The sequence below is a fragment of the Selaginella moellendorffii genome, unplaced genomic scaffold, assembly GCF_000143415.4.
Source record: "Selaginella moellendorffii unplaced genomic scaffold, v1.0 SELMOscaffold_8, whole genome shotgun sequence".
NCBI classification, from domain to species: Eukaryota; Viridiplantae; Streptophyta; class Lycopodiopsida; order Selaginellales; family Selaginellaceae; genus Selaginella; species Selaginella moellendorffii.
In genome coordinates this window covers 904,258-928,997 of record NW_003314269.1, presented here as the reverse complement: position 1 = coordinate 928,997, position 24,740 = coordinate 904,258, and the positions used below count along the sequence as shown (strand labels likewise).

Genomic DNA, 24,740 nt, shown 5'->3' with positions numbered 1-24,740 from the left:
TGTATGTGTATGTATATGTATATGTGTATATGTATATGTGTATGTATATGTGTATATGTATATGTATATATGTATATGTATATATGTGTATATGTATATGTAAAAATAGGAACATTTACCTTGTCAACTATGATGGCAATGTTTTGCAGCCTTTGATTGTAGACACCTTTGCCCTGTAGACAATAGATGTGGGTTACAAATGTTAGGAATCTCCCAATTCTTGCTACATTCTTGACTCTCGCTAGATTCTTGACCTACAGACCACATTCCTGATGATGATGTGGTGCCTCCTCGACCTCAGTTATATTTAGGCCGTCCTTGATCCTAGAGCTTCATCAACCTATAGTATATATAGGTTAGCCTTGTTCCATTTCTCCACAATCTGAATCAACACCAGTCTAAGGCTTCTTCTTTCTTTCCACTAGCTTTTCTCTTTGTCTTTTGCATTTTCCAGTCTTGATCTTGTCCCCCTTTTTCTTTCTTCTTGCTGATGGAGTCTCCAAGCCATCCTGATTTCTTTGCCGAAGTCCTTGCAAAAATCCAGTCTGAGAATACCGAGCTAAAGGCAACCCTTCTTTGCATGCAGCAGGAGCTTGCTTCACTTTTGGCTCAAGGATCCAACAAAGTTCCTGAACCGAAGGTGAGTTTCCTGGCGAAATTTTCATGCGAGCGTTCGGAGCTTCGTGAATTTCTGAACCAGATGGAGCTGATCTTTGCACTTCAACATCAGCGGTACCCACTCCCGAGTCTCAAATCGGCGCGATTGGGACGTTGCTCGAAGGTGCAGCTTTGTCATGGTTTTTTCCTCTTCTAGAGAAGAGCATGAAAGGGGTCGTGGTTCCAGAGTTGATGGATCTTCAATTGTTCAAAGAGAAGCTCGAAGCATGTTTTAGTGAGATGGATCGGGTTCGGGCTGCTACCACAAAGATGAGACGTCTCTCTCAGGGGTCTCGTCCTGCCTCGATCTACGCTGCAGAGTTCCAACTCCTTGCTTTGGACACTCAGTGGGATGAGCGGGCCCTGATTGACCAATTTCGTTTCGGCCTCAACAACGGTGTCAAGGATTTGTTGCTCACCATGGAGGATCCCAAGGACCTATTGGACGCCATCAACAAAGTTGTTCGATGTGACAATCGTCTCTTTGAACGTCGTTAGGAAAGTCGCCGCGCTGCTGTTTTTCCGTCCCAGACTCAGGAATCCCAGCTTGAGTCTTCGGGGCATACTCTTGAACCTACTGCTCCAGTCCTGATGGATATTTCTGGTACTCCCCGACTCATTAGAGGGAAGTTGAGTCCTACTGAGAAACAACGTCGAATATCTCATAATCTTTGCCTCTACTGTGCTGATCCTAATCACAAAGCAGCTGTGTGTCCCAAGAAGCCTCCCCGACTGCTCGAGTAATAAAAATCATTTTTCCTCTTTATCAAGCTCCTCACCACCTTTCATCAAAGCCACCACCAATTCCCGTAACTTCCGCGTCCCATGTCTCCTTTTTTTCACCGGACAATCAGGATTCAAGGCTCTAGCGCTACTAGACTCGGGTGCAACTTCCTGCTTCATGGACACGGACTTTGCTGCCCGACATCACATTCCTCTTTCTCCTACCATACGGGATCTAAGGGTTGAAGGCATCAGAGGGCATTTTGTGTCTCCATCTTCTGGACTTAGGGAAACGTTGCCCGTTCGAGTACACATCGGGTCCACCGTCACCGATATCGCCTTCAACATCATCAACAGCAAGTCCTCCTCTGTGGTGCTCGGTCTTCCTTGGTTCCAACTACATCAGCCTCAGATCTGTTGGAAGGAATTACAGCTCATCTCTCCCACATCACCATCTCCCACGGCTTCCCCTGCTGTTCATCGAGTCCGAATCAAGAAAAGTTCCCTAAACTCAAATCGGGGTTCTATTCCTGACTCTACGAAGTTTTCACCCTCTTCTTTTTCCTCTCTTCTATCTTACATTGGATAGTATCCTCGTCTCATCATTCCATTTAGTCATACACCTCCTTCTATCTCCACAATCACTATGAAAGAACTCTTTCATGAAGAACTTATTTTCCTTTTGCTTTGCATGTTTCTCCTGTCAGTCTTCCTGAGAAGTATCATGATTTTGGGGATGTGTTTGACAAGAAAAAAGCTAGTGTACTGGCTGTTCATCAGCCTTATGACTGTCCCATTGATTTACAGGAAGGAGCGTCACCTCCATGGGGGCCTATCTACAGGTTATCCCCGTCGGAGCTTAAGGCCCTCAAAGAGTACGTGGATGAAAACCTTGCCTCGGGGTACATTCAACATTCGCAGTCCCCGGCTGGAGCGCCTGTCTTCTTTGTCAAGAAGAAGGATGGGAGTTTGCAACTAGTCATCGACTACCGAGGTTTGAACAAGGTGACTGTTCGGAACCGTTATCTGCTGCCCCTGATCTCGGACCTGTTGGAATGCCTCGGCGGTGCCCTCTTCTTCACCAAGATCGACCTCCGTGGAGCATACAACCTGATCCGGATCCGGCCTGGTGATGAATGGAAGACTGTGTTCCGAACCCGCTATGGCCACTTCGAGTACACTGTCATGCCATTTGGCATGATAAATGCTCCAACAGTTTTCCAACACATGGCGAACAATGTCTTTCGGGAGTTTCTTGATCAGATGGTGATCGTCTACCTCAATGACATCCTCATCTACTCAAAAACTCAGGAGGAGCACGACGAACATGTACACAAGGTGCTGGCGAAGCTGCGAGAACACGGCCTATACGCGAAGCTTGAGAAATGTTCCTTCGATCAGCAGTCCTTGGGTACATTGTTACTCTTGAGGGTATCACGATGGATCCTGCCAAAGTCAAGACTATTCTCGAATGGGAGTCTCCACAATCAATGTTGGACATTCAGGTTTTCCTTGGCTTCGCCAACTTCTACCGCAAATTCATTGATCACTACTCTGACATTGTCCTTCCTCTCACGCATCTCACTCGCAAGGATGTTCCCTTCTCTTGGTCTGCTGCTACCTAGCAAGCCTTCGACACACTCAAGGTGGCCTTCAGTTCTGCTCCCGTTTTGATCCATGCTGATTCCTCACAACCTTTCTTCATCGAGGCTGACACCTCCGACTTTGCCATCGGTGTTGTGCTGTCTCAACTCGGAGCGGATCAAGAACTTCATCTGGTCGCTTTCCATTCTCGGAAATTCCAGCCTGTGGAGATCAATTACAAAATCCACGACAAGGAGCTCCTTGCCATCGTGGATTCCTTTGGAGAGTGGCGCCATTTCTTGGAAGGGGCGGGCCATCAAACAACAGTCTGGATGGATCACAAAAATCTTGAGTACTTTGCCACTTCCCGAGTTTTAAGCCGTTGTCAAGCAAGGTGGGCACAATTCCTGAGTCGGTTTGACTTTGTTATCAAGTACAGACCTAGAAAGCTTCAAGGCCTTCCTGATGCTCTTTCAAGGCGCTCTTATCTCAATCTCAGGCCTAGTAATCCTGCCTTCGATCAATAGGATCAAGTTATTCTTGGTCTTGATTAGCTTCAAGTTATGGCAATTTCCCTGGCCCCTCAGGACTCCTCCTTGATGGATGCGATCAGAAACGATCTTCAATCCGATGATCTTGCCAGCGACATTTTCCCCCATCTTCAAGCTGGACACCCAGTGACTCCCGACTGCTGGCGATTTGATGAGTTCGAGTTCTTAGATGGCTTATTGTACCATGGGGAGTAGCTTTACGTTCCTGAAGGTGATGCTCGAAGATTGGTCCTAATGGCATGCCACGATAGCCCGACTGCTGGTCACTTCGGCATTGCGAAAACCTATGAGCTAGTTGCACGGGACTTTTGGTGGCCTCACATGAACGACTACATCAAAGCTTTTGTTACCTCCTGTGACACTTGCACCCAGAATAAGGTACCTCGCCACCTTCCTTTAGGTTTGCTTCGTTCCCTCCCGGTCCCTTCAGGTCCTTGGGAATCCATCTCCATGGATTTCTTGAGTGATCTTCCGAGTTCTGGAGGCTTCAACAGCATTTTAGTCGTGGTAGATCGCTTCACAAAGATGGCGCACTTTTTGCCATGTACCAAGGAGTTTTCGGGCGAGGACATGGCAAAACTGGTATTCAGGGAAATTTTCCGACTTCATGGGATTCCTACAGATGTGGTTTCGAATTGGGGGCCTCAGTTCATCTCTCATTTCTGGCAACAGTTTTTGCAGTTGCTTGGAGTGAAGGCCAACCTCTCTTCGGCGTATCATCCTCAAACTGATGGACAGTCCGAATGAATGATTCAGACATTGAAACAATTCTTGAGGTGCTTCATGAACTATCATCAGGATAACTGGTTTGATATCCTTCCCTTTGCTGAGTTCTCCTATAACAACTCTGTTCACTCCTCTCTTCGAATTTCCCCTTTCTTTGTGAACTCTGGCCGAAATCCCCAATTCAATCTCTCACTTCCCTCTCCATCTGAATCCTCTCGTTCAAATCCCCACTCTGAGGCATTTGTCTCCAACCTCCAGGAAATCCACAATTCCATCTCCTTCCACCTCCATCGTGCTCAGGAATCTCACAAAACATTTGCCAATGTCCATCGTCAGGATTGTCCCCCTTACAATATCGGGGATAAAGTCTGGCTCCTTAGGTGAAATATCTCCACCACCAGGCCTTGTCCAAAACTTGATTTCAAGCACCTCAGTCCTTTCTCTATCACTACCATCATTAATCCTGTCACTTATCACCTTGCACTTCCCTCCTCATATCAAATTCACCCTGTTTTTCACTCCTCTCTCCTTGAGCCTTATATTCCCAGTCCTATTCCAAATCGGGTCATTCCTCTGCCTCCACCAGTGCAACTCGAGGATGGGTCTGAGTACGAGGTTCAGGACATCCTTGATTCCAAGATTTCACAGTCTAAACTCTACTATCTGGTCGACTGGAAGGGTTATGGACCTGAGGAACACACTTGGGAACCTGCGGACAACCTGATTCATTCTCCTGACCTTGTTCAGGACTTCCACCGCCGCTATCCTTCTCGTCCCAGTCCTCATTCTTTTTCTCCATCTCCCATCCCTCGCCACTCATCTCATCCTCCTCGTCGTTCTCGTTCACATCCTCGTTCCACTCGTTCTTGAGGAGGGGGTGTTGTCAGGAATCCCCCAATTCTTGCTACATTCCTGACTCTCGCCGGATTCCTGACCTACAGACCACATTCCTGATGATGATGTGGCACCTCCTCAACCTCAGTTATATTTAGGCCGTCCTCGATCCAAGAGTGGTTGAGCTTCATCAACCTATAGTATATATAGGTTAGCCTTGTTCCATTTCTCCACAATCTGAATCAACACCAGTCTAGGGTTTCTTGTTTCTTTCCACTAGCTTTTCTCTTTGTCTTTTGCATTTTCCAGTCTTGATCTTGTTGAGGATCGTGACAACAAACTTCTAAAAGCAGGAAGCCCTCAAACAACTTCATCAACATTGGCAATGGTGGTGTGAACCTTGGAAAGTAAATTACTCTTAGAATTGCACAACAAAAACTATATCAACAAAACACTAACCACTTTGGCACCTTCTTGTTCTATTCTCTCTAAGCGTTTCTAACAAATGGGTTAAATGTGCTCACTCCCATCAAGTTGTATATCTATAAAGTATTGCAAAATAGTTTTGGACAGAAGAATCAAGTTTCTAAGAACTCAAGAGTTTACCTCTCCAATCATGGTTTTTCTTCAACACTGTATGTCAAAAACACTCCACAAGTGGTTTTGTCCTCTTACTCTGCAACTTGTTTGGAAAATTACTTTTTTTTCCTTCTGAAAAGAGAAGTATGATCAAGCTTTGAAATTTAAAGGCTTGAAAGGTTGTCCTTGGTGCATAAGAGCCCATTCAGTGATATATGCAATCCTTTAATCTAGTGTAACTTCTTTTTGATAATGTTCTTCCCTTCCTTGCAAGTTATTTTACTTTGAACATTTTTGATATTTTCAAAGTACTAGAATAAACAAGTAGTCAATTATCTAGAATACATTGATATCTTGGTGCTCTAAAAATAATATCTCATATCTGACTCAATGAGTAATTTGACTGAAACCTCACATCAGACTCCTATTCTTTACCTTACATCACACACACAAATTTAGGGACTCCACAAGTTAATGATAATTACTTGAAAAAATCAAATAGAGAGAAGAATAGTAAAGTATAGAATGTTGGGTAGTTGAGGTTAGATGTTGGATGCCCGACTCTACACTTTCTATGTAATGCATGTGATTATGGGATGAGATTTTGATATACTTGTCATTATGGATCCTTGGAACCTTTGGGGATAAATAGGGATAAAATAAGTACTAAGGGCTTTCTCATTAAGTAATTGTTTTTTTTTTAGTTGAATTAAGGAAGATGCAGTATTTGTGGTATTAAAGCAAATGGCACGGGTTTAATTTCTATTAATTAGTGGGTACTTAAAACATAATATACCCTTAAGTAAAGTATATTCCCTTATATAATATAATATATGTATAGAGTACATAATATACCTTGGGCTTATGGACAAAGGTATCCACTCTCCCGCACTCTATCTCTCTCTATTTCCGAAATGAATTTACTAATCCTTCTATTGTGTAAATTGGAATAAATTTACCAATCCTTCCATTATGTGAATCAACTATTCTATGTAAGGCAATTAGTTATTCACCCGTACTATAGCCCCATCAATCTTTCTAAGCTAGAACTTTAGCAAAGTGTAGATTCAATGCAAAAATGCTCAAAACAATTGGTAGATTCAATACAGAAATAGAGAAAGATAGAGTGTGAGAGATAGAATGTGGAAATGGAGAGAGATAAAATGTGTTACACTCTGCTAAAGTTTTAGCTCAGACAAACTTGAGCTCAAACTCAGGCTTACTTGACTCTTGCTCATACTCAAGCTCAAACTTTTTATGGACAAAAGGCCAAAAGTTGTCATTTTAGAAAGAGGCTTGAGCTTGAACTTAGGCTCAAATAAGCACTTGAACTCGGGCTCACTTGGCTCTTGCTCATACTCAATCTCAAGCTTTTTATGGGACAAAAGGCCAAAAGTTGTTATTCTAGAAAGGGGAGGGACTTTCTTACCTGTAAGATGATAGGGGGGGTTTTGGTTGAGGTTGAACTATGGCTGCCCATCTATATAAACAAGAGTTGGCTCCCATTGCATGCCTCACTTTGTGGGCTTTCCTATGCCACTGGCCAAAGGAAATGGTACTCACCCACTTTGGTGGCAAGCACATTCACCATCTGTCCAGGTGTTATTCGATCGGTGACCTAGATGCAAGGAATGTTTAGGCAATGTCACATGTATGAGTGCTTGTGGCCTTTGGTTGGTGGCACAAGGGGGGCCTCCTTAGTATTGATGGTGGGGGTGGGTTGGGTTGTGCAAGGGTTTTTTGGCTTCCCTAGCACTTGCTCTAGTGTTTAGTCAGGTCATGCTGTTCAGTCCATGGACAAAGACCATATCCACATGCTTATTGAGCAAGGGGAGCCTCCAAGCTTCTAAGGGAGATAGGCCTAGGGGGCAGTGCGGCTGCTTAGCAAGGGTCAGCTGCTTGGCAAGGATCACCATCATACAGCGAGAAAGAGGAGGCGCCTGCCATGTGACGGAGGAAGGGAGGACTCTCCCAGGCCCAAAGCACACAGAGGGGAATTATGAAAAATAACCAATGCTACAACAAATTATCAATATGTTTATCCACTTGCTCTGTTTATTGAAATGCTTCCATGCTTGTCTCCCATGAATTTGTCTAGCTCCACTACAAAAGCCAGTGCACGGTGCTCTCATCCACTGCCTCGCCCAGCTTGCCTTCCTCGAGCAAACTCCACCACTTGTACAAGAAGTTGTCCACGATGAGGCGAAACCAGGGAGAGAGCTTGATGCCGCCCTCTCCCGCGTCCGCCTGCCTCACCAGCTCCTTGAGCTCCGCCTGGTTCACGTACCTCACCGCCGCGACTTCGTCCGGGTTTGGATTCACTGCTACCTCATCTCGCTTCAAGAACAGCAAGTAGTCCACTGCGAGAAACCAAGGATTTAAGCCTGGAAATCCTGGAGAAATCACGAGCAAGTTTGTAACTTACGTTCGTGCTCCCCCCACTTTCCGTCTGATGGAGCCTTGTAGAGGATCCGGCCCAGAAAAGTGAAGGCGTCCACCGGGGAGTCGGCTGCTGCGATACCGAGCTCATCAAAAAGCTTCCTTTGCGCAGCGTTTCTTACTCCTGTGGGTGTGTGTGTGTGTGTGTGTGAGTGAGGAAGCACTAGCTAAGAAAACAAGCTTGTTTACCCATTTGGTTCTCGAAAATCATCTCCGACTCTCGATAGAGAGGGTGGCTACAACATGTGTTCGTCCACACCAGAGGGAACGTCACCTTGGTCGACGAGCGTTGCTGGGCATCAAATCCAACAACAATCGTATGAGAGAAATGAAAAGAAAAGAAAGACTCGATCGATCACCTGGAGCAGCAGCTCGTTTTTGGAGTTGAACAAAAACACACTGAATGCACGATGCAACATTTTCCCGGTCTCGATCTTCTCCATCAAATGACCTTCACGAAGAAGAAGAAGAAAAAAACACGACTTCCGGTTTTTTTTTTCTGGCTATTCTCTTACAGTTATACTTGGAGTCATGGCCGACGACATTGTCCTTCTCGTCCACCAGGATACACCTTAGACACAACACAAGAGCGAGCGTCAGATCCTTGCCTCAAAACCAAGAGCAAAAGAATCACTCCGATAGATTTGCGAACTTTGAAACACGAGCAAGATAAAGAAGAGAGTCAAAGCTTACTCATCCTCAAACATGAGACGCTTCTGGACGGGATCCAGCGCCTCGACGAGCTGGGACGACGCCTGCATTGCGATTGCTCGCCTGGATCGGATGGGAGCAGCGCACCTCTTGATCGCCCACGCCCGAGATCCAAGCAAAGAAGAAGGCGCAGGCAAACGGCACACAAGGGGCATTCCAAAAAAAACTCGAATTTAGGGTCTCCATCCATCCAAGTATCAAATCTTAAAAACCAACAATTCATCAGTTCTTTTCCTCGTTCTCAGATGGTACAAGCGAGATTTTTTTTTCCCGAGCTTCATCTCGATCGAGGGAGATGGAAGAGGGGAAAAAAAGATCCAAGGAACAAAAAAGAATTTTTAGATCGCCCCTCTCAGCCTCTCTACGTAGCTAATTGTTTCTTGTCAAGATAAAAATGCGATTGCCGAGGATCAATGAACCTCGTCCGCCTTGCCGTAGTATCTGTTGATGAAAGGACTCTGCGGCAGCGAGGGATCATACATCAGCACCGGGAAATCATAATGTTTGATTTTTTTTCTTTGATCTACCTTGAGGTTCTCAACATCAGGAGTGTCGTCGGTTTTCACGGGGTAGAACTTGTATAGTTTCATGTTCTCCAGAGCTGCCTTTTTCTCCTCGCTCATCTCTTCGATGGCTTTCTTCCGAGCCAATCGAGCCTGGAACAAGAGCGCAAAGCTAGTGAGAAATCCTCGACGAGAATGCCACAGCACACACCTCTTTCTGTCTCTTCTTCTCGGCCTTGACGTTTTCCATTATGCATTCCTGTACGACAAGTAAAATCCATTTCCATCCTTGTCTTGCATAAACGGCTAGCTAGTTTTCATACCTGGAACTTTTCCCTCTCATCTTTTGGCAGTGCTTCTTCGTCGATAAGGTTTGTTGTGAACTCCTGACAAGAGAACTCGGTGGATATTTATTAGGGGACTGAAGATTGATTACCTCGAGTTCGTCAAAAGCCCAGTCGTATTGCGTGACAATCTGGACAAGGAAAGAAGCATCAAAACCAGTTGCAAATAACCACAAAACCATACCGGTGGTTTTCCTTCATCCATAGTGAACATAATAGAGACAACAGTATCGTCTTCCTTTTCTTCCTCCCTCCATGGTCGGTATAAATCTATAAGTGGAGTAGCGTGAGAAACTTGGACGATATAAAATCCTCGCACTTACATGGCAGACAGTACTCGTACTTCTTGATGCGCTCCTTTTTCAAATGCCTCAGAGCTACTCTGAAAGCCAGACCGAGCGTCAGCAAAACACATCCGTTATCCAGTGCATGCATACCTTCTTTGAGTGCACTTCAGGGTAAAAATCTCGCACTTGTATCGCTCCAAAGAACTATGCCTGCGCGAGAAGGAAAAGTCAGTAACAAGCGCGTCAAACTCGATTCACGCCATACGTCAAAACGTCTTCCGGTATGTAAGGCATCCAGTCCATCTTCATTTCTCTCATAGGGACGATCATTTCACCTTCCATCTGAACTGATTTTATCCCGACTTTGTCCGAGGGAGGGAACGGCGACGTCACCTGTGAATGGAGCACATCCGATAGTTGTAGTGCAACGAAAAAGAGAGAGAGAGAATACGTACCGCAACGACGGCTGGAATGTGAATCACCTTATGGTTATCCCGGAATTGTACGAGTTGAGCTACGCACGAGAGAAAAAAACTCAGGAAACAATACGACGAAACAAAGCTAGCTTACGTTCGGTACAGCCAAACATATACACTCGCTTCCCATAGAGCTGTCCTCCTTCCTCAAATGCTCGCTGCAGTGCTCCACAGTAAGAACCATCCACCAGAAAAGGAGGAGAATCGCATACCTCGAGATTTGAGAAATCCCAGTTCACTTCGTAAAGTTTATCATACTGGTCCCACTGCGCAAAACCATTTTCATCGAATCAGCCACACAGTAAGAGGCGAGGACGAGAGAAATCCAAGGAAAAAAAACCGACCTCTGTTCCAACAGGGAACGCCTCCTTCCATATGTTCTCCTAAAAAAACACAGCAAAACCCACAAAAACCCTGTTAGACCTAAATCCCGGCAAGGAGATCGCACTCCAGCTCCAGCGATCGATTTGCAGAGAGCGCAATGCGATCTAGAGAGCCGCCGCGCGGCCACGGGGATTCGGATCGATCACATACCATGCTGGGCCGCTCGAGAAGATCGCTGCTCCCGGCGCCTAGGTCTTCTTCCTCATCGGATATATCAGCGTCGCCTCTAGATCGCTTCTTTGACATGCATACATATACCAATCCTAGCCCGCCTTGTAAATCGCCCCACACGAAGGGGGAAAATAATCGCGACCGTTGAAGCCTGCAGTGTAGGGGGCTACATCCACGGAGCCAACGCTTCCCACGTGTCACCAAGTATATTCCGCTTGCGCCACGGCGGGGATCTGAAAATATTCCGTCCCCCCCAGCTCGATAAGGCCAAGAATATCCTTCCCTACGATCGTACGTGTGTTTTGTTCTTCCTTGACAGTGTGTTCTTTCTTCTCCCATTTCTTCCGCCCGGGCGCCCTAGGACGCTCGTCTTTGGTCGATCGAGAGGGGATCGCGGGAGATCGGCGCGCATCCATACATGCGATGCGCTTTGCTGCCCGGCTCCAAGGATCAGGGTTTGGATTGTCGGTAATATAGCCCTATCTCCAGCCGGATTCCAATCGATCGATCGAGCTGGGCCGGGGCGGCGGCGGCGGTAGGGGAATGGGCGAGAGCCAGGCGAGCCTCCTCTTGCGCAAGCAGTTGAAAGGTGAGGGCATTTTCGTGAATTTGCTTCGCGGTGGCCGGTGGACTGATTGATCTTGGCGTGGCAGATTTGACAAGAAATCCTCTGGATGGCTTCTCGGCGGGATTGGTGGACGACTCCAATGTGTTTGAGTGGGCCGTGACCATCATCGGCCCCCCGGACACCTTGTAGTAAGTGAAAGCTTCCTCTCCTCGTGTCTTCATCTTTGCGTGGTTTCTTCCTTGTTCTTGGCTTCTTTCGCTCGTAGGGCACGGGTAATTGTGATTGAATCCTCATGTGTGATTGATTGCAGGCCTTTGCAAATCGACCGAGCGCTCTCGCTGTGGGAGATTTTTTTATAAAACCATGAATCAACTTTATCCCTGGCATGAGATTTGTCTCGTCTTCTCTTTTGTCTTGTGGCTTTCTTTCATTCATTTCTCCCAGCCTAATGTCTGATCGTCCTGGTGGTTTGTCAGTGCAATTGGATCTAACGCTCTCCCTCGTGGTGTTTTTTTTCCCTGTTCTTTGTTCTTGCTCTTGTCCAGCGAAGGCGGCTATTTCAATGCGATCATGAGCTTTCCCGGGAATTATCCAAACAGTCCTCCCAGTGTGAGATTCACTTCCGATATGTGGCATCCAAATGGTAACCAAGCTCTACCGATGGAACTCTTCTCTAGCTGACTTTGTGAATCTCGCGAGCAGTCTATCCGGACGGCCGTGTTTGCATCTCCATCCTTCACGCTCCTGGAGACGATCCCAATGGCTACGAGCTGGCGAGCGAACGATGGTCTCCGGTTCACACGGTATGCGTGCTTGATCTCGAGCTCTCAAACTTCTTACTCGTCGTGTGTGCTTCTCAGGTAGAAACCATTCTATTGAGTATAATCTCGATGCTTTCGAGCCCCAACGATGAATCGCCAGCCAACATCGATGCCGCGGTAAGTGCACGGTGGATCAATCATCTAACGAATGATGTGATTATTTTTTCTCGGTGGCAGAAAGAGTGGCGAGAGCGAAGAGAAGAATTCAAGAGAAAAGTAAGCCGCATTGTAAGACGCTCGCAGGAAATGCTTTGACAACGATGATCGGGCATCCAAAACATTATTTGACTACGGTGGCGCGGCGAACTGGGGAGAAATGGGAGATTTGTGGTAGCGAGTATATCAACACATTCTAATTAGTCTATAGAGCGTCGGATAAAAAGGAGAGCTTTGAGAATTTGCAAGAACCATCAAGAACCCTAAAAATTTGTATTTGAAAAATCTGGAAATTGGTCTTCGTCTTCCCTGGAGCCCTAGAAAACAGAGCTACTGGTTTTGCGCGTAAATTTCTTGGTGGGCATCCATTCTCCTTGGACTAGCGCTTAGCTGTGTCCTCACAGATTCCCAGAATTGATGACATCGCGCAGCCTTACGACACCCAGAGGCCAGGAATGCACACGCACAGACTCTCCTTTTCTCTCTATCATTTGGGGACGACCCAAGGATGGATTGATTGTGCTCGTCAATGCAAGTGAGCCACCACCACTCCATCCGCTTCCCCTTTTCGCCTGTGCGATCTCGGGCCGTGTGAGCTAGATTGCCATATCTGTCTATAGTCGATCGATCGTTCACATCCCATCCCATACCAGCCTTTAAATCGCCGCTCGCTGGATCCAGGGTAGCAGCGCGGTCCAGTCCAGCGATTTATATGGCGCGGTAAAAATCGAGAACTGGGGATTGACTTGCAAAGGGAGGGCAGTCAGGCGGCTTCCCACGCCCGGCGCAGGGTCTCTCTCAATGATCCAATGGACTGATTGATCGCCCGCTCGCTTTTGTTTGAATCGAATTGAATGCCTCGGCGCTAATGTTTTCTATCAATCTTCTTCTAATGCGAGACACCGACCAGAGCAGACCATGGAGTCCTTTGTTTTTTGGGACGAAAACTAAGATCAAACCACAGACCAGAAAACTCTGCGAAATTCGATGAATGAGAGATCGGGCGAGACACGCCCCATTGGCAATGTCTCTCCCACGAACGCGCCCGGCACGGATCGACAGCTCGATTAGAGCTGCTTGCTCGCGAGATCGGGACATCCAATTCATGGAAAAGTCGAGAAATTCGGAGAAATTCCGGCAGGCCGGCTCGACAGCTCGATTTCTTTTCTTGTCTGCGAGAGCATCTCCCTCAATTCGTGGAGGAAACTCGAGAAACCGGGTCGTAATCGAAGGATAGCGTTTGATAAAATCGATTGTTTCCCATTGTTTCCCATCACCATGGCTGGAAGATCATAGAAAACTATGGGCGCATTTTAATTAACATCGATCTGTTTGACCCGAGTCCGGCAACTCCAGCCGCGGGATCGCGACCGTTCGTTTTAATAAGCATTACAAACGAATGGAAAGTGACCACGTGTCAGAGATGGGCTGCCCATTCCGGCAATGATTGACAACAGACACGTGTCCGTCTGGAACCACTGTCACCAGCTTTCTTGTGTAGACCTGGAAAGTTACCGCGGTTATTGACAGCTGGTAAGAAATTCCCATTTGTTCTTTACCGCACCATGGAAGCTATATAAACAGGGGGCTCCATTCCATGGTCGCCACAAAGCAAACCCACATTCCAGAGCCTTTCTAGATTCCAATTCTAGATTCTCTCTTCTTCTTCCTCGCTCTTACTTTCTAGGTAATGGAGGGGACGCGCGACAACGAGAAAATCATCGCCTCCTTCTACAATGCGCTCGCGGTGGGCGATGCCGCGGCGGTCGGCGCGATGATCACCGAGGATCTGGAGTGGCAATTCCACGGCCCGCCCGCCCACCAGCATCTCATGCGAATGCTCACTGGCGCGGATCGCCCGGGCTCCTTCTCCTTCAATCCCACCCGGATTTGTATGATCGGGGACCGGATCTTCGCCGAGGGCAAATCCCAGGCGCCCATGCGAGAAATGGCCTCTCCGCCTCGCTCTAGCTCCGCGAGCAATGCTTCCTCGAGTTCTTCCTCCTCTTCGTCGAGTTCTTCGTGGAGGTCTTCCTCCGCGGCGCCGTCGGCGCTGGATCAAGAGATCTGCTGGGTCCACATATGGACAATCGACCCGAGCAGCTCGCGGATCGTGGAGCTCAACGAGTGCTTCAACACGTCGGTGACCGTCACCGCCCCATCCAGTTGCAACACATTGTGGCAGAGCCAAGGAACGAGGCGATCAATGCCCGGCCTCGTCTTGGCAATGTGATCATCATCGACCATGATCCAATCGATATGAATCAATATCGATCTAATCCACCACCAGCATTCTTTCATGCGCCAAGAATTTTGGGAGAAGCCCATGATTCCTCCTTCACCACTCCATCAACGCTCTTTTTGATCGCAATGCTCCACTACGTAGGCAGTGTTTCCATCGATTTGGGGGTTTTTTTCTTCGCTCTTTCCCTTTCTCTCGTGTAATTTGTTCTACTCCTCCCCAATCCACCAAGAGAATCGAAGGATTCGGAAACGGGAGGCTTACATTCTCTTGTCCTGGAAAGAAAGATCCAAATGAAAGAATATATCTGGCACCACCGTGCAAAGGTTCCTCTCGTATTTACGAGAGAGTCTTCGAGGTTCCCGGCTCGATTCCCGGCTCTCTCCGTTGACTGGTCAGTGGTGGCGGCACTGCGTGGTCAACCAGGGCACTAGCTTAATCGTAATGGTTGGATTTGTTTGACACCCCTCGGGCGTTCGATTCCTGCGCGGCAAACATGTGACGTGGGACAATCGTGCCCGTTGGCCGGGCATCGTTAGCGCCGTCGATTTCTGTAAAGCACTATAAAGTCGTGCGCGTGACGACGCAGCGATTTCGTGGAGAGCTCCCAGGAAGCTCTTGTTTCCCGCCGGCTCTTCCTTTTCTTTCACTCCATTCGTCGGTCGATCGATCCGGCTCGAAATTTTGCGCGGCTTGGTTCCAAGCGGCAAGATCCATCGATCCATCGCATCGCGCTAGCTACCGGTTCGTCGATTACCCTTCCGATCGATCCGCGCGGCGTTCTTGTTTCTTTCCCCTAATCCGTGGTCGCGCATTTGCATGTCTCAGAGCAGCGCCTCTCCGATTGAGAGAAATTTGGGGAAAGATCTGGCTAGCGAGCAGGAGGGCTACGCGGTGCTGCGAAATCTCTACCGGGCGGTGTCGCAGGGTGATGTAGAGATCGTCAAGGCCCTGGTGGCCGCGGACATCGAGTGGTGGTTCCACGGGCCAAGGGCGGAGCAGCATCTCATGCGCATGCTCACTGGCGCGGATCGGCTGGGATCGATCGCGTTTAGCCCCAGCAGGGTTTGCCTCGTCCAGGACAAGTTCTTGGCCGAGGGATTCTTGGACGCCTCCAAGTCGTGCTGGGTTCACGTCTTCACCATCAAGTCGGGCAAGGTCGTGGAGCTGCGCGAGTACTTCAACACCTCGGTCACGGTCACGGGCGCCGGATTCTTCACCAGGGATGACCCACTGTGGGAAAGCGAGCTCACGTTGACATCCATGCCCGGATTGATCGTCGCGGTGTGAGAGATTGATCGACAATCCAGTTTCGGATTGGTAGTCGTTGCATCCATTTCGTCTCTGTTCTTCCATCTTTCTCGTCCTCTGTCGCCCTCTCGCTCGATTTCTCCCTCGTTTCATGCCAGGTTCTAGAGCACTGTGCTAGCGGGTTTCTTAGATCTTGGTGGCTTGTTTTTTCTTCATTCTCGTGTGGATTTTGGTGCATTTTATATCGATCAGTGCGCAGCTGACAATGACCAAGCTTGGATTGAGCGACGCCATTTCGTGCTCCTGTGACTTGATCGTTATCATCGCTCTTGTGTTGTTTCTATCTTCTTCCTCAGTGGGGTGGAAGAGAATAAATAAAAGTTTGTGTGCTTTCCTATTTCATTTCTGTCTGCCATTGGCTATTGGTATTCCCAGGTTTTAGGGTTTAGGGCGCCATGAGAGGGCGAAGCCCGAGGCGATTGGCGCTATGGCGCAGTCTTGGATTTCTCGTCGTGCTCCTGCCGCTACTGCGCCCCGATCTACTGCTCCGGCACTCGTCTCCATCGTGGATGTCGCTCTTCTCGGTGAGTTTCATAGATTTTCCCATCGCTTTTTGGCCACATTGATACTGGATAGTGGCCACAGGATCCATGGGCTACAATAATTTCCCTATTAGTGCGTAGTCGATGGGATTTCCGTGATGCTTTCCCTTTGATTTCTTTTTTCTCTTGCTTGTTTGCGGAACTTTCTGTGTGACTCTTGTGCTTTTCTCTTTTTTTTTATAGGAATGGGAGGCTCCCTCGGCCCAGCATTCTGTGCTCATGGCCTCTTTGGCGGAATCAAACATGGTACAACTTCTCATCCTTTTTTTATTTTTCTCGATCCTCGTGTATTTTGTTCTGTATGCTCCTCGTGTATTTTTATTTTATTTTTTCCCATTCGTCGTACAGAATAGTTCAAGGTCTGGCGAGTCGGCGCTTTTGTGGCATCCGCCGGACAATGACGGTTGGGCCCCTTGCCTTCGACAGAGTGTGGGAAGCATTTCTTCTTGTAAGAACTTTTACTTGGTCTGGCCAGTCCTCTTGACTTTGTGGTGTTCTTTCAGCGAATTTCTATCTACAAGTTTTTCTGGAGGGCGGCTTGAACCAACAAAGAATGGGTGTGCGTCTCTACTTCACCGTATCTTTCTTAGCTTTGGATTGTGGACTAAAGAGGCTGTGGCGTCTTTTTCAGGTGTGTGATGCGGTTGCTGTAGCGAAGATTTTGAACGCCACGCTTGTCGTACCCCACCTCGACGTGAATCCCGTCTGGCAGGATAGCAGGTACGCGTGTGCGATTTTATCTACACGAGTGTTCGTGCGCTAGGCTTATGTTTCGTGTAGCTCTTTTGCAGACATATATGATGTGGATTACTTTATCGATTATCTGGCCGCTGATGTTAAGATTGTGAAGGGCCTACCGAGTGAATTTTATTGGAGCACACGGGAGTATTACGCCACGGGCTTTCGAGCAACGAGAGTCAAGGATGCGCCAGTCCATGCTCGGCCCAGCTGGTACGTGGCAAATGTTTTGCCCATCTTGCAGAGGTACTGTCAACGCTTTCTTGCTTGTTAATTGCGGTGCTGAGCTGATGGAGTTGTGTAGTTATGGAGTTGCAGCTATAGCACCCTTTTCTCATCGCCTGGCTTTTGATGAGGTTCCTCCGGAGATACAGAAGCTTCGCTGCAAAGTGAATTTTCATGCTTTGCGGTTCGTGAAAGCAATCACTTCCGTTGGTGATGTGATTGTGAGCCGTCTTCGACAAGCGCAAAATGATAGTCCGCCATCCAAGTTCGTTGCCCTCCATTTACGATTTGACAAGGTATGACAGCGATTAGTTTCATCTTCTCGCCGAGTTGTAATGTATTGGACCTTTGTTTTCTGGTGATGACTATGATAGGACATGGCAGCGCACTCGGCATGTGATTTTGGTGGCGGAAGAGTAGAGCAGTTAGCTTTGGCCTACTACCGGCACAAGGTCTGGCAAGGGAGAGTTCCAAATTCTCGACTTACAGTACAGCAGTTGCGGCTTCTTGGGAAATGCCCGCTGACTCCTGAAGAAGCGGGCCTTACTTTGGCTGCACTTGGATTTGGCCCACACACTCGTGTCTATCTAGCATCGCACCAGGTAAAATGAATCGACGATGTGAGTGTGCCCCTCAATTACGCCTTGCAGATTTATGGTGGCGAGGCAAGGTTGTCCTTCTTGAAGAACATATTTCCGCTGATGCAAGACAAGGCCAGCCTCGCTATAGACGCTGAGTTAAGACCTTTCGAGCGGAAGGCTTCGCTCTCGGCTGCTCTCGACTACTATGTATGCTTGAAGAGTGATTTTTTCCTGTCTGCTTCGCCGGGCAACATGCACAACGCGGTGGTAAGCCCTCGTTTTTGTTGTGTCTAAGATGCATTCTACCGGTCTAAGTCAAGTTGTTTCAGATAGGACACAGGACCTATCAAAACGTGCAAAAGACTTTGAGACCTGATATGGTGCTCCTCTCGCGTTTGTTCTCGAACTCTAGCATGGAGTGGCCGGAGTTCCAAAACCGAGTCTACAATGGACACCGCAACAGACTTGGACAGGTCCGGCTGCGGCAGCCAAAGCAATCAATCTACACTTATCCGGCTCCAGATTGCATGTGTAAGAGCAACATCAGGCACAGAATCAGATAACGATGAGGTTGAGGTAAGCGTTTCATGAAGAGGTGCTATTTTCTCTCTGACGAAGTTTCGCATCCAGCGTGTCTATCTCTCGTTTGAACTTTGACCATCGTCAGCCGTGAGGATCCTTCCTTCCAGAGGATATCGTCCACGGGTTTTTTTCAATTTGTCTATAAATGAAGGGGGGAGGTATCGTCGTGTTTCTAATGTGTCATGCTCGCAGTGATGACACTCAAAGTCGCCGGTGGCTCTGCTCGAGAAGACTTGTTCATAGCGGTGAAAGAGTTTCCAAGTTAGGACACGCCACAGGCGGCGTAGCATCAACGAGGAGGAGAAAAAAAAGCAGAAGAGGGGACTGTAACGCTCTTGATGGCGTTCTCGTGACATCGACACAGATTTGCAGAATTTACCTGTGTCAGGCGGGGACAAGTGCTAGCGACAGAGAGATGAAGGAAGGAGACAATGTAGACGTGAGCAACGAGACAATGGAGCAAGGCTGTGGTGATTTTATGGTGGGCATTGGCATTCCAACTTTTTATGATTCTTACACTTTCTCTTCTTTTTTTTGTTCGCTAGAGATTGATCGATCCGGGGAAGAGCGAGCATTATTATAAGGGAAGGAAACAGCGACGCCATCGCTCTTCCGTGAGATTCCCTTCTTGTGCTCCTTCTCGAGCGCTTTGTTGTTGGTTTGCTCGTGGCTCCACACTGGCGAAGTTTTGCATGGAGACGAAGAGTGGGAGTGGACGGCCCGGATGAGTGGGCGCCAGTGGAAACCAGTGGCTAGATTCTTCCCGGGGTGGCAAACGACAAGGGAAAGGAACCAAGGGAGAAAACACTGGAATATACCCAGGCTTTTTAAAGTGAAATGTGGCTCAAGGGAGCACGCTTTCTATCTTGGAGATGGTTTGGTTGGAGTTTTTTGGAAAATGATCATTGGGGTATAGAGTCTTTTCTTCGATTAAAATAGAGAATTTGTCTAAGTGTGTGTCCGCGTCTGGTTTGCGAGTTCCAGAGCATGCAACTTGTAGTCTATGAAAGAAGCTTTCTTTTTCTTTTCTCTCTAGTGTGCTTTGCTTGCGTGTTGATACTAGCGTCTTGAACGAGCGCGAGCGGGGAGCTATGCAGATCGAGCGCAGCGAAAATCTGAGTAAGTTGTGATAGGAATCTCCACCTCTCACGCTGGAAGAACTTGTGAAGCAGAGGTTGCAAAACCAAAGGATTTCTTCGTCAAATTTAAAGACGAGGAAGGAGGAGGAGGAGCAAGCGGTGGAGACTTCAAGCCACTGGCGAGTCCCACGACTCCATTCCAGTTCGAAGCAAGGCAGGATCATCTCGATCGTCTGCAACACCAGCGGCAGCAGCAGCAGCAGCGGCAGCGGCACTTCTTCGAGGATCCAACCCTGTTCGATGAGGATGCAGCGAGGAGGATCCAAAACACTCTCCAATTGCAACTCCTGAGCTACGTACGCCTCCATGGTAAGAAGAAAGATCACTTAGTCGAGAGTTTGGACTCATCGATCCACAAACTTTCAGGTGTCCAGCAGCAGCAAAACAGCCGCTACTCGCAGCAAGGAGCTCCAATTCCGGAATACTTCCAGGAGCAGCGCCACGAACACCATCCCACCATCGCTTTGCTCCAGCAAAGGTTCCAACGTCTCGAGAGGGACAAGGAGATGAGACAGACCAAGCAGTTATACAACTCCAACCATGAAGTGATCATCCAGCCTCGGCCAAGTTTCACATCCCCGTGTTCTACCTTTCCTCCTCCTCCATCTTCATCTTCTTCCATGTCAACCTCTTGCAATCCTCATCACAATCTCATGAGAAACACCACCACCTCTAGTTCCATGGTCTTTCCTGTTCATCCCGACACTCCAGCTCCGTTTTTCGGCACCATCAATCCAGAGAAGGATCCTGTCGATCATCCTCATGGTGCCAAGAGCAGCAAAACGGTTCTCTTGTCACTGCTTGATAATCCGGCACAGGACGAGTTCTCGGATCAATCCGAGCTCCCAGCTTCAAATTCGTCGGCCTCGCTGCTGCCTCGTGATCTTGTACAGCAGCCGTACCGGCCAGGCCTCCTCAAGAATTGGAAAACTGCAAAGAGAAGCATACCGATTGATGACGACGAGGAGGTGGACACGTCCTTGCATCTTTGATAACCAGCTTTGAAAAAACTTGTAAAAATATATGTAAAGAAGAAGAAAAGAAAAAAGGAAGAAGATCAAGTATGCACGTAAGAGTAAAGTCAGCCAGTTTGGTTCTCATAGCCGAGGATTCTCTATAAATAAAGTGGAGGACGAATGCTTAGATTGCTTCTGCTTTTTATTGTGCTTCTAAAGATTATGCCCCACTATCACCCACATTCTTCTTTTCCCTTTTTGCTGCATAATTCTAGTGCTAGGGGAATGTATGAAACATTTCTGTTAATAGGAGAATGTTAATATGGCTTAATATAAAATCCTAAAAACTGAATAGACTCTCAGTAATTTTTAAGTAAAGCTTAAATTGTTAATCAGTTTCTCTCTTAAGTGAAAACTTAATAAAGAAAAAAATTAAATTGTTTAAACTATAAAAAAATCTAAAAATTGATAATGTAATCTGTTAAAACTATGAAAATAAAATAGAAAATATTTTTTTTCTTTATTAAAAATAATTTAATCAGCTCTTGCAAAAGGGGGGCCTTTTATAAAACTAACCACATGTGCATTTATGATGGTAATCTGTCTTCATGCATTTTTTAATTAAACATTTTTTTGTATTTTTTGATTAAAACTTATGAAATTTTCAATATACGATCTTTATCAAAAGTTCTCTATATTTAATTTTTATTTATTGTTAAAAAATTAAAATCCCAATCACTCAACTTTATAGGTAAAAGATTTTTTTTATCTTAGATGTTTTCTATGTATGAGTGTATGGAATATAGAAATAAAATATAAAAATATACATATTTAATTAGCTCAAAAACTCTAACTTATATAAGGTGTTCAAAACATATTCAATGGTTATCAAAATCCTAATGCTAATATTAATATATGGTATTATAGCCATACATTTAAACCTCCACTTCATAAAAGGCAATTAAAGTTCTCTAGGTGATGGGTTAGGATCTAAAAGAACATTGATAAAAAACACTAGTAAATCTATAAGTGGTGCAATTTATTTTAGATTCTTTTATATAAAGTGTTTCAGTCACTATATATGCATAATTTCTAGAAGATTAACTTATTGAAAATTATGCAAAACCTTATAAACTTCTAGTACAATTTGCCACAACACTTGATATAGTCTTTTCCACTAACCAAAAAACCCTTGAAATAAACCACATACTGTAAGATTGAAAAAATAAATTAATACTATATTATTTATTTTGTATTTTGTATGTGGATAATGATAGGAGTTATAACACTATTGTTATCCCACTTATATATCACCCAAGTGTTTAGTAGACTCTGTTTGAATTAATGGAAGAATGTTTATCAAATACTAATCCCAAGATCTAACATCAATAGCTTATGGCAATTATGAAAGTAACTTCAGCTCCATTAGCAACATTAAATTATAATCATAGAAGGGTTTATATAGTGAAGCACTTGGAACTCTATACCCCTATAATATATGCATAGCAAATAATCATCTTAATTAGAATATTGAAAGTTTATATATTTCATTATTATGGTTTTTACCCTTTATCCTATGGTGATTTACTATAGGATAACACCATGAAGCCGAACCTAAAACCTCTTTGTGTAATGTGATAGATGCCACATGTCACATGCCACGTGTCCAAAGGAACGTGGTGTGGAACCCGAAGTTCAAGGCCTTGGGCAACAAAAGAATGGTGCCAAACTCCCAAGTATGAAGCCAAGGAGTGATGAAACCGGACCATGGAGCAACTCCCAAGCATACAGCCTAAGGAGCAAAGGGACAAGAGTCCGGAGCGACTTAGAACAGTCATAGAGTAACTAACATCCCAATGCTAGGACTAGCACGCAAAATGGAGCTAAATGGAATTTAGCGCTATTTTAGCATACCGGTGGCCTAACACAAAGATATGGGTACTCCACCAGCTAGCATGGAATGGAACTTAGGCTTAAACCCAAGCTACATGTAGAACAAATACAAGCACACAAGCGGGAGCTAGACTATGCCTTAGGTTGGTCGGCTATACCTAACCTACCCACTATCCTTACTATAATTTGGAACCCCCCATAGCCCCCCCTCTTGAGGAACACACACTTTGGGCTTTCACCCCAAGCCTCCCTTAGTACCAGGAGTTAGTCTTTGGGACAAGCTCGAAACTTACTAAATATGGAATGGCATTAGATTGCGAATTTGGACATAGTATGAACAGCATTGTGTTCAAACCAATCTCTACATTTCGTAGATATGCCAAATGAGCAAATCTAGACACTTTCCATAAATAACATTTGGGACCGAAATAAGACTAACATAAAGGGCATGATAGCGAGGGTGTTTGGCAAACATGGTAAGCTATCATCTAGCGATATTGAGGGATTAGTCTCAATACGCAAGGGTTCTTATCAAGCCAGTGTAAGACAGAGCAAAAGAAAACTAAAAAACTAAGCCAAGTATACTTAGTTAAATAGACATTTAGGAATTCCGTCCTTATGTTCATCCAGCCAAGTATAGATGCAAAGTTCAGTTTACTAATACTTGAACAAGAAGGACTAATAAAGGGTTTAGCAATACCGACCTCTTGCTATCGTGGTAGTAAGGAAAGAGTGTTCGTAAGGACTAGCTGACAGGTAACTTTCGATACCCGAAGTCACATTTGCGACACTCTCCCCCCCTATGAAAGATCGACATCCTTGTCGATACATACTCGAGTCTAAAATACTACTAAGAAAACAATTCTAAAAAGTTCATGGTATTCACACTATGTGAGTTAAATGAGTTAGGAGGCAACCTCTTTGTCTAACGTAGATGAGCTACAAGCTCAGACACCTTCCGGCCGTCACTAACAAAAAAATGACCAATAGAGTCAGCCACCCTTGTTGCTCTAGGTGTCACCCAACTTACAAAAGTGTGATACACCTTTGCTTGCAGGAATATAAAGAGAGAAGCCAGAGGCCCCAACCCTCCTGAGCAAAGAAACCAAACCCATCATTAAGGTTTAGATAGACTACTGTAAACAGGCAGTTACAGTTGTTTACATGGTTACGCCCTTTTAATGGAATAAGGAACATTGACAGAGAGGCGGGTGATATAACCAATCAACAGTAGCTACCCCATGACTATAGATTTCACCATGCATATGAAATGCCGAAGCCAGTCTGCCTATACTGGCCCAAAATCCAAAGATCAATAAATGGACAATATCAAAGTCAAAAATAATGAAGTCATAATTATTAGTGAATAAATTTTATATTAGAACATAAAAGTATTCCAAGTAAGTTATTATCTGATAAACTAGTATTATAGTATATGAACCACCAAGATCATCATAATTGGTAAACATAGGAATCACTATTCAACAAAATTCAATAATAAATATATCATCAAAGACATTCAATGATGAAACTTAACTATCAAAGATTGTAGACAGTATGCCAAACAACTTATGGAAGAGAACTCAAAGAACACAAAGTATCATTGATTAGCAAGCAAAATGCTTGTGAATGAGTTATTCGAAAGAAATAACATCCCAATCTATTAGAACGAACTTGAGCAACAATCAATAGAACAGAATGAATGTGGTAAAACCAACAAATACTTCTTCATACCAACTATTGCATTAGCCAATTTGAATAAATCTTAATCAATAATATCAAGGAACCAGAGTTGTTTAAGCAAGTGCCAGTAACATCCTATCAATGTCTCAAACCCAAAAGACCAATCCAGAGCAAACCACAAAGAATATGTGGTATTGCGAAAAGCCATAAGCCATCAAAGAGAGCAACTAACTATCATGGAAGATCATCAATCATCTCATCAATAAAGAGATGCATAATCATTGTCAAAGAAATAATCTACTATCCCAAAGAACAGCAAATCATTCTATATCAA

The 24,740-nt window shown here is 45.7% G+C and overlaps 7 protein-coding genes across 10 annotated transcripts; 5 read left to right on the top strand and 2 right to left on the bottom strand.

The window, feature by feature from the left end:
• Positions 1-7,628: 7,628 nt before the first annotated feature.
• LOC9634982 (isopentenyl-diphosphate Delta-isomerase I) lies at positions 7,629-8,983 on the bottom strand. The gene is made up of 6 exons (XM_002966853.2): positions 8,787-8,983; positions 8,609-8,664; positions 8,453-8,544; positions 8,283-8,385; positions 8,080-8,217; positions 7,629-8,014 (listed from the first exon to the last, which is right to left on the bottom strand). The coding sequence occupies exons 1-6, from the start codon at positions 8,957-8,959 to the stop codon at positions 7,758-7,760; spliced, it is 819 nt and encodes a 272-aa protein (XP_002966899.2). The 5' UTR covers positions 8,960-8,983; the 3' UTR covers positions 7,629-7,757.
• A 30-nt stretch (positions 8,984-9,013) lies between these two features.
• On the bottom strand, positions 9,014-11,105 carry LOC9631719 (protein HEAT INTOLERANT 4). Its single transcript, XM_002966852.2, has 14 exons — positions 10,949-11,105; positions 10,759-10,797; positions 10,627-10,680; positions 10,509-10,572; positions 10,394-10,452; positions 10,204-10,331; positions 10,089-10,148; positions 9,975-10,033; positions 9,836-9,921; positions 9,744-9,782; positions 9,631-9,693; positions 9,519-9,566; positions 9,332-9,460; positions 9,014-9,262 (listed from the first exon to the last, which is right to left on the bottom strand). Exons 1-14 carry the CDS (start codon positions 11,042-11,044, stop codon positions 9,215-9,217), a joined length of 972 nt encoding a protein of 323 aa, XP_002966898.2. The 5' UTR covers positions 11,045-11,105; the 3' UTR covers positions 9,014-9,214.
• A 157-nt stretch (positions 11,106-11,262) lies between these two features.
• On the top strand, positions 11,263-12,819 carry LOC9631718 (ubiquitin-conjugating enzyme E2 7). Of its 2 annotated transcripts, XM_024671899.1 has the most exons (6): positions 11,264-11,558; positions 11,623-11,725; positions 12,083-12,180; positions 12,240-12,340; positions 12,398-12,475; positions 12,536-12,809. In XM_024671899.1, exons 1-6 carry the CDS (start codon positions 11,513-11,515, stop codon positions 12,611-12,613), a joined length of 504 nt encoding a protein of 167 aa, XP_024527667.1. In that variant the 5' UTR covers positions 11,264-11,512; the 3' UTR covers positions 12,614-12,809. The 2 variants fall into 2 exon arrangements, with proteins under 2 accessions (XP_024527666.1, XP_024527667.1); XM_024671898.1 differs by having other exon boundaries at positions 11,263-11,558; positions 12,240-12,475; positions 12,536-12,819.
• Positions 12,820-14,204: 1,385 nt separating this feature from the next.
• Positions 14,205-14,747, top strand: LOC112345324 (senescence associated gene 20-like). Its single transcript, XM_024671775.1, has one exon. It carries the CDS (start codon positions 14,205-14,207, stop codon positions 14,745-14,747), a length of 543 nt encoding a protein of 180 aa, XP_024527543.1.
• Positions 14,748-15,575: 828 nt separating this feature from the next.
• LOC9631717 (wound-induced protein 1) lies at positions 15,576-16,046 on the top strand. Its single transcript, XM_002967217.1, has one exon. The coding sequence runs from the start codon at positions 15,576-15,578 to the stop codon at positions 16,044-16,046; it is 471 nt and encodes a 156-aa protein (XP_002967263.1).
• A 392-nt stretch (positions 16,047-16,438) lies between these two features.
• LOC9631716 (O-fucosyltransferase 31) lies at positions 16,439-19,640 on the top strand. 2 transcript variants are annotated; one of them, XM_024672203.1, is made up of 12 exons: positions 16,439-16,591; positions 16,793-16,855; positions 16,958-17,057; positions 17,113-17,168; positions 17,241-17,329; positions 17,390-17,593; positions 17,652-17,868; positions 17,947-18,174; positions 18,223-18,420; positions 18,483-18,729; positions 18,784-19,216; positions 19,281-19,640. In XM_024672203.1, the coding sequence occupies exons 1-10, from the start codon at positions 16,463-16,465 to the stop codon at positions 18,714-18,716; spliced, it is 1,518 nt and encodes a 505-aa protein (XP_024527971.1). In that variant the 5' UTR covers positions 16,439-16,462; the 3' UTR covers positions 18,717-18,729; positions 18,784-19,216; positions 19,281-19,640. The 2 variants fall into 2 exon arrangements, with proteins under 2 accessions (XP_024527971.1, XP_024527970.1); XM_024672202.1 differs by having other exon boundaries at positions 18,474-18,729.
• Positions 19,641-19,765: 125 nt separating this feature from the next.
• LOC112345446 lies at positions 19,766-21,016 on the top strand. 2 transcript variants are annotated; one of them, XM_024672205.1, is made up of 3 exons: positions 19,766-19,854; positions 19,908-20,183; positions 20,241-21,016. In XM_024672205.1, the coding sequence occupies exons 1-3, from the start codon at positions 19,827-19,829 to the stop codon at positions 20,864-20,866; spliced, it is 930 nt and encodes a 309-aa protein (XP_024527973.1). In that variant the 5' UTR covers positions 19,766-19,826; the 3' UTR covers positions 20,867-21,016. The 2 variants fall into 2 exon arrangements, with proteins under 2 accessions (XP_024527973.1, XP_024527972.1); XM_024672204.1 differs by having other exon boundaries at positions 19,905-20,183.
• The last annotated feature ends 3,724 nt before the right edge of the window (positions 21,017-24,740 follow it).